We start from the raw sequence: 6726 nt of genomic DNA on the forward strand, positions 1-6726 counted from the left end.
TTGGAGTACTCGAGGTCGAAGCTGTAGAGCTGGACGGGCCAGGTGACGGATCCCAGAGGTTGGATGTCCACGGCTACTCTTTACAAAATCCTGGATTCAAGGCTGTGGTGGACGATTACGAAGCTCGGGTTTTGTAGACCCATGTCTTCTAGCAGGGGGCCCAACGAGACAATGGAGTAGTGCTAGATGTGAATCACCAGCAAAGATTCGAAGTTTGCTTAAAAAAGTTGTGGTGAGAACTAGGTCTCACCCCTCCAATGATCTCTGGTGAATCTTGAAGGAAAGACTTCAGGCGTTGAAAAGGCGGTGGTAGAATGACAGCACAAGTAGCTGCTCTGTGTGGGAGGAATGCCTGAAATCGAAAACTGAGGACCATTTTGCAACGGCAGAATTCAAGCTGTTCTGTATTATCAGGCAAATGATTTCAATCGCATGTATTACTTCAACATGATCTGTATATAGAGAAGTCGTGCCACGCTGAGTCCTTAGGTCGAGATCTGCCGCTAGACTGCCTAGCACGATTCGCTGTCTAACGAATGAATGCATCAATCAACCAACCTGCACCTGTTGCCACGGCAGCACAAGCTAGTCCGCAGAGACATCCACAATCTTCTGCATCCCATCCTCCCCTAACATCGCAACCGACCCTCCAAGCACTGTGAAGTTCCTCGGGTCAGCATCCAACGGCACTCCTACATCATCCCACGTCGCATGGACCGTCCTCTCGCCGCTCAGGAGCCGGTTGACGTTCAGCATGGTACTATACATCACCCCGAAACTATAAGCCCCGTGCACACTGTCATCCTGATCATGTATATCGGAGGTCTTGGAGAATGACCCAGCGGGCTGATACCCCCCCGTCAGCGACGGATACGCGCCGAAGCACCGCAGATACCCATGCCCGCACATCCGGCCCAACGACACATCGAATTGAGCCCCGATATCAATCTGCTCCGCCAGCTGCCCAGGGCTAACGGAGAGCGCCGCCAGGATCTTCTGGGCGCCGAAGTAGCTCACAGCATAGACCAGAGAGCAGGCCGCATCGCCCACGCTGCAGACCAGACGCGTATGGTCGGGTCGATCGATAGGAGGCGGATCGCGCCAGTAAGGTAGGAAGTGATGGGGCGGTAACACTGTGGAATCCTGATGCGACAGGAAAACCGGCAGCTCGGTCTTGCAACTCATACCGCAGTGGCCGAGCCAGAGGACATCCCAGTCGTCGCCGTAGGGAGACCCGGTGGAGTTGCCATCCGAGCCCTGCAGAGCTCGGACGGCGAGCGCATAGCTCTGGAGTTGCGTTTGGAGGGTCACATCCCAGTCGACATCGTCCTCCATGATGATAGCGCTTCCGAGTCTGCCTTGGACGATTCTGCGCGAGGGTCAGCAGGTATTGCAGGACAGCAAGCGGGATGTTGCATACTGCTGCATTGCATTGACATGCGCACGCCGGGCCGCATATTCCGTCGGCTTGTGGTCTGGATTCCAATGCTGAAGGAGCTCCTCAGCAACCAATACAGAATTAAGTTTTGCACTTTTTCAGGCTTACATGAGGTATTGATTTGGGATTGACTTCGTCCGGGGTGACCCCATCGACCCATTCCACGCGGAAGCCGCTGACCGATGAACCCAAGATAATATTGTCCCTCTTATCGGGTCTGGATGGGAGGTTCACAACGAAAATCTTCTGAGTCTGCGTCTAGTTAGTACACAGTCATCCCTTCCGGCAGAATTTCCGTGCGCACCCCTAAAGTCTCGTTGCTGATGGGATGGAGGGAGATCGACTCATCCTCGGGCCGATCCCGCGCTGTCACTTGCGCATAGTGGATCGGCGAGAAGCTCAGAATGACGACGATCGCCCCAAGTAAAAGTAGAATGGTTCGAGGGAGTCGTTTCTGAAGGATTGACAGAACCATACTCGCTTAAACAAGTAGAAAAGACAGTAAGATCGAACATCAGATCAGTTGGGCTGGATTTGCAGGCCCACTCAATCGCCCCTTAGGCGCTCAATTCTCGATCGGCGGTTGATTGAATGCGGGGAGGGATGGGGATGTCCCCAGCGGGCTTATCTGGCTTGGCTCGGGGCTTGCTATTTCCTGGCTGGTAGAGCGGGAAGGAGAAGAGAAAGACAGAAAGAGAGGAAGAAAGGGGAAGAGAAAAAGAAGAAATCGACAAGGAAGGGTCAATGTCGGTAATGCTACTAGGTAGTCTAACAGCCATCCCTGGTAAGATTTGCTCAGGTAGTTACATTGGTTACATTGGTTACATTGGAGAGGACGGATCTGGTGGGAGAATTAAATGAGCCATGAATCTGGCCCAGTGGAAGGAGCGGATCTGCCGCCGGGACCCTCCGAACTTAGTAGCCACTGCGTCCGCGACTAATTCTTCTACCGAGTAAGTTACTGTACATCGAGCGTGGGCTATAAATTCCACAGCTGCTGTTTGACCTCCTCCTCCGGTAACAGTGAGCAGGACGCCGCACCACGTCCGATCTCAAGCAGAAAGGGGAAGTGCTGGATTTCCACAGCAGTCCAGTTCGATAGTTATCTAGAAAGCTTATGTGAGGTGTAACTCTCTACCTAGTAACCAACTACATGTATATCCCAGCCGTGACGGTCAGCACTAGCCCTGCTCCAGCACTGCCCCCATCATCACCTCATCTCCAACGAGATTCACCCCAGGGCATTCATTTAAAACCCAGGATTCCCCTCCACCCTAACTTCAACATCGAAAGCACAAGCTTTATTACCTTCTACGTTCTAATTGAAATCCAACAATGGGCCAACAAGCGTCCGTCCCGCGCCCCGGCACGGACCTGCAGGTGATCGGGGCGGGGCTCTCCCGCACCGGAACCGCATCCTTCACTGCAGCCCTAGAGATCCTCCTGGACGCCCCCGTCTACCACGGGGGCACGCAAACCACCATGGGACCCCCCCTTGAGATTCAATCGTGGAACGCCATCTTGCGCACCTGGCTCGCGGGCGATAGACCCCAAACCCTGCAGCGGCTGCGTGCCCGCACCGCCGGCTACGGCGCGATCACCGACGCCCCGGCCAGCCAACTGGTCCCCGAACTGCTCGAGCTCTATCCCCATGCCAAAGTGATCGTGACCGTGCGCGATCGCGACAGCTGGGTGCAGAGCATGCAGCAGATCAGCTCCCTGGCCAAGCTGTGGTTTATAGGGGCGGTTCTGCTCCCCTTACCGGGGATGCGGTACTTCGTGACGTATATCGACCTGCTGCAGCGCCAGTGGGATCGGATCTACGGGAAGAGCCGCGATAACGCCTGGATCTACGACCGGCATCTGGAGTGGCTGAAGGAGGTGGTGCCCGCGGATCAGTTGGTGTTGTTCAGTGTCAAGGAGGGGTGGGAGCCACTGTGTCGGGCTCTGGGCAAGGAGGTTCCCAAGGGTATTCCTTTCCCCAGAATCAATGATTCCAAAGCGATCGATCGCGTGGCGGCTTATCATATTAAGCGGGGGTTGGCGCGATGGGCTGTGGTCTTCGCCGTGATGGGGTTGGTGGGGGCGTGGTGGGTTTATGCGAGGTGATGGGGTGGAAGACTTGGAGTGACGATGGGAGCAGGACTGATTCAATGGTAAAGCGATGACTAGAGGGCGAGAGTGGGCAGAATGGCAAGGTATTGGGAGTGTAAAGTATGTGTATCTTGTATGAAGCATTTTGTTGTGGTAATTGTGATAGTCCTAGTGCTTAATCTCGAAGGATTGCTAGTAGGATTGTCAACTTAGAACACGCACTTTTATACACCTCCCACACTCCGGGCCGCTTAGTGAGCAAAAAGCAGCGTCAAGTTAGATGTAAAGCGGAAAGGGGAAGGCGTTCGAGTTCAGTAGCCTGCCTACACATACTACTCATTTGACACCAACTACCAATTCCAATGCAGCAGACACAGTCATCAATTTTATTATCTTAACACAGAACAGATTCAACCGAATCATGAATACACACTAAGCCTACCAAGAGAGAATAACACAGATCATGGTAAAATATATTGGTATATGGGGTATCCATGATGCACTCGGGCTGTAAACATCAAACAACCAAGGCAGAATGCCGGCAAAGGTGATCGCAAGCAAAACCCTCTCCCTGTGGCGGGCTAAGAGATAGATAACATGGTATCACGCGATAAATAAACCTCTATCTCAGACCGGGTCTGACATTATGTGCACAACGCCAAATGTACTCCACACATGCCACCTCTCGGGCATGTCGACTTTCGAGCCAACGGAAAAAAGAAAATTCACATGGATGGATTCAGGATGCAAGGTACCGTCAGCCTCTTGCCAAGGGCCATCACATCAAATCCTGTGTGGACAGAGTGCTGTCAAAAGGGTTTCGTGGAACAGCGGAGCCGTGAGCTGAACCAGACCAGCGGTTCCCAAAATCATGCGAGAAGAACTCAGCCGCCAGGGTTGGTCTTCAGTGGGCGGATCGCCCCTCCCCATGGGAGAGCCTATCCGGGGATGGTTGCACAGCGCCCCCGAAGCTTTGCCGCCGATCCGACTTGTGAAGCTCCGCCTCAAGCGAAGTGATGACCGGCGGTGCAGATTTCAACGGGGAGGGACCGGCGACCCGCGGGGAAAGCGACCGATCGTGGTCGCTGAGGTTCGAGGTGTTGATGCTCAGCCCATGCACATTGCTGCTGGCGCCGCTGGCACGGACGCGGAAGGAGCGGCGGCCGGGGTTCAGGTGGTCGGCCGGCGTGATGTTGACATTCTCATCGTCGTCCAGGTCGTCCGGCGAGTATCGCATGCCTGCCTCAGGGTGGCGGATCCGCTGATATTCGCCGCGCTCGCCCGTGGGATCTGAGTCGTCGGCCTCGGAGTCAAGGTTCGGACTGCGCGTCCAAGATCCCTTCCGAGCTTCCGCACGCATCTTCGCAATCTTCATGTAGTTATATGTACCAATGCTGGCGATGGTCACAAACAAGCCAGTGATGTTGATGAAGGTGAGCTGGTCGTGGAAAATCACCCCCGCTGCACTGATGGTGACCACTTCCTTGAAGATACCGCAGATGCTCAAGGTTACCACCGAGGAGCGCTTGAGGAGCGCGAATTCGGACGAAATCATACAGAAAGCGAGAAGGCCGGGGAAGATCAACAGGCCCACCCCGAACAGGCTACCGCGAGCCTCGGCCAACGCATGGAATCCCGCAGCGATCTCGGAGGGTCCCTCCACGGCCAGCGCAATGATAATAAGAGACACAAACATGACGGGGGTAAGGAAAAATAGAGTAGAGAAGGGATTGGCCGTCGCTGGGTGGCGGAGGAGGAGGATCTGGGTCAGACCCCATCGGAAACCCGAGAAGAACGCGGATGCAATGACCAGGACGAACCCGACTACATTGAAAGCGGTCTCGCCAGCGACCATCATGACAACACCTACAGTCATTGTAGCGATAATGATTATCAATCTAACTGAGGGAGTCTCGAGGCGGAAGAGGAAGGCAAACAGAAGAACAAAGGCGAGGGCGGACGATTTGCACATGGTAAGAAAAGTGAGGGAGATGAACTTCAAGGACATATTTCCAAGACCAATGTCGAGGGAGGTTGCTGCACCGCAGGGAACCAGACGAGTAAAGTAGAAGAATTTGGTGAGGATCGGCCCTTTCTCCGAGTTATCATGACCTCGGACGGGCGAACCGGACGGCGTGGAGGTGTGAGGGTGCTGCGGGCGCAGCGATGGTATCAAGTAAAGCAGAAGGGAAGAGAGTGTGAACTGGACAGCCATATGCAGACTGGTGGTGAAGAGAGGGAACGGAAACACGACGTTATTGTCTGAAAACATCCATTTGTTGTACTGTAGAGAGGGCACGCGACCCGGTTAGCAGACGTCCAGCACCCGCCCAGCTCCGTCCCTAGGATCAAAACTTACAATTGAAATCGACAGCGAGAAAAAGTACCACATGAGGATTAAGCCACCGTTGACTAGAAGCTTTTGGAGGATGTCCCGATCGCCCATTCCCAGTGGCAGCCAGTCCTGTTTCGAGGCCTTGACATCGGCTATGCGGGCATCCAACTGCCTGCGCTGCTGTCTTCTGCGCCGTCGCTGACGTCTCTGCCTCGCAGTCAGGCCGGTCTCCTCGTCATCGTGGATGTCTTCATCCGAGCTCGTGTAATCCATTTCGCTGCTTTCCGCAATGGAGGACAGGTCCGACTCGTCTGCGTCCTCAGCCGGTGAGGACTTCTTCTCCTCTCTTTTCGAAGCGACTCCGTCCCCGGTCACCCTTGCAATGTCGTCCCTTGGGTCAAAAGCCGCCGAATGGGAACCTGCAGCCAACACTGAGCTCCGCCGTCGATGATGATTGCCGGCCGGGGAAACACCCATACTGGGACGGTGCTGATCGTCGGGGAGGTAGGTAGGAGGGAGGGAGGCGAAGTGATATATGGGTGAATCGCGGACTCAGAGGCGTTCGCTACAACGAGGATGGCCCCATCAGTGAGAATGTGAGTTGTGTCTCAGAGGCCCACCGCGCGCGCACACGATCGAGGGAAATTCGAGGGAAAAAAAGAATCGGGGGGGGTGGGTGAGAGGGGTTCAAGGACGGGTGGGCGGCCAAAGGAGTGTGGGAAGAAGATCGGTGAAGGAGCAAAAATGACTGGTCTCGGAGATTGGAGAGGAAAAGGGAATTGATGAGATGACACAAAGGAAAGTAAAAAAAAAAAAAAAAAAAAGGACTAATCCAAGGAAAGAGGTAGAAAAAGGAACT

The 6726-nt window shown here is 54.4% G+C and overlaps 3 protein-coding genes across 3 annotated transcripts; 1 reads left to right on the top strand and 2 right to left on the bottom strand.

Annotated features, from left to right (window-relative positions):
* Positions 1–480: 480 nt before the first annotated feature.
* Positions 481–2047, bottom strand: BO72DRAFT_245519 (uncharacterized protein). Its single transcript, XM_040939970.1, has 4 exons — positions 1743–2047; positions 1547–1690; positions 1421–1488; positions 481–1369 (listed from the first exon to the last, which is right to left on the bottom strand). Exons 1-4 carry the CDS (start codon positions 1911–1913, stop codon positions 586–588), a joined length of 1167 nt encoding a protein of 388 aa, XP_040797336.1. The 5' UTR covers positions 1914–2047; the 3' UTR covers positions 481–585.
* A 460-nt stretch (positions 2048–2507) lies between these two features.
* On the top strand, positions 2508–3763 carry BO72DRAFT_451858 (sulfotransferase family protein). Its single transcript, XM_040945594.1, has one exon. It carries the CDS (start codon positions 2774–2776, stop codon positions 3545–3547), a length of 774 nt encoding a protein of 257 aa, XP_040797337.1. The 5' UTR covers positions 2508–2773; the 3' UTR covers positions 3548–3763.
* Positions 3764–4436: 673 nt separating this feature from the next.
* BO72DRAFT_387446 (putative nucleotide-sugar transporter) lies at positions 4437–6344 on the bottom strand (the record flags this gene model as incomplete). Its single annotated transcript, XM_040941675.1, has 2 exons — positions 4437–5816; positions 5892–6344. The coding sequence occupies 2 exons, from the start codon at positions 6342–6344 to the stop codon at positions 4437–4439; spliced, it is 1833 nt and encodes a 610-aa protein (XP_040797338.1).
* Between the last annotated feature and the right edge of the window lie 382 nt (positions 6345–6726).

Source organism: Aspergillus fijiensis (genome assembly GCF_003184825.1).
Source record: "Aspergillus fijiensis CBS 313.89 unplaced genomic scaffold BO72scaffold_61, whole genome shotgun sequence".
Lineage (NCBI taxonomy): Eukaryota > Fungi > Ascomycota > Eurotiomycetes > Eurotiales > Aspergillaceae > Aspergillus > Aspergillus fijiensis.

What these genes read in the sequence shown, in the direction of transcription:
- BO72DRAFT_451858 (XM_040945594.1), top strand. Translation starts at nt 2,774, where the DNA reads ATGGGCCAACAAGCGTCCGTCCCGCGCCCCGGCACGGACCTGCAGGTG.
- BO72DRAFT_245519 (XM_040939970.1), bottom strand. Translation starts at nt 1,913, where the DNA reads ATGGTTCTGTCAATCCTTCAGAAACGACTCCCTCGAACCATTCTACTT. An exon ending in ATCCCAAATCAATACCTCAT is followed by an intron (nt 1,489 to 1,546) that starts GTAAGCCTGAAA and finishes GAGCTCCTTCAG; the next exon opens with CATTGGAATCCAGACCACAA. An exon ending in CATGTCAATGCAATGCAGCA is followed by an intron (nt 1,370 to 1,420) that starts GTATGCAACATC and finishes ACCCTCGCGCAG; the next exon opens with AATCGTCCAAGGCAGACTCG.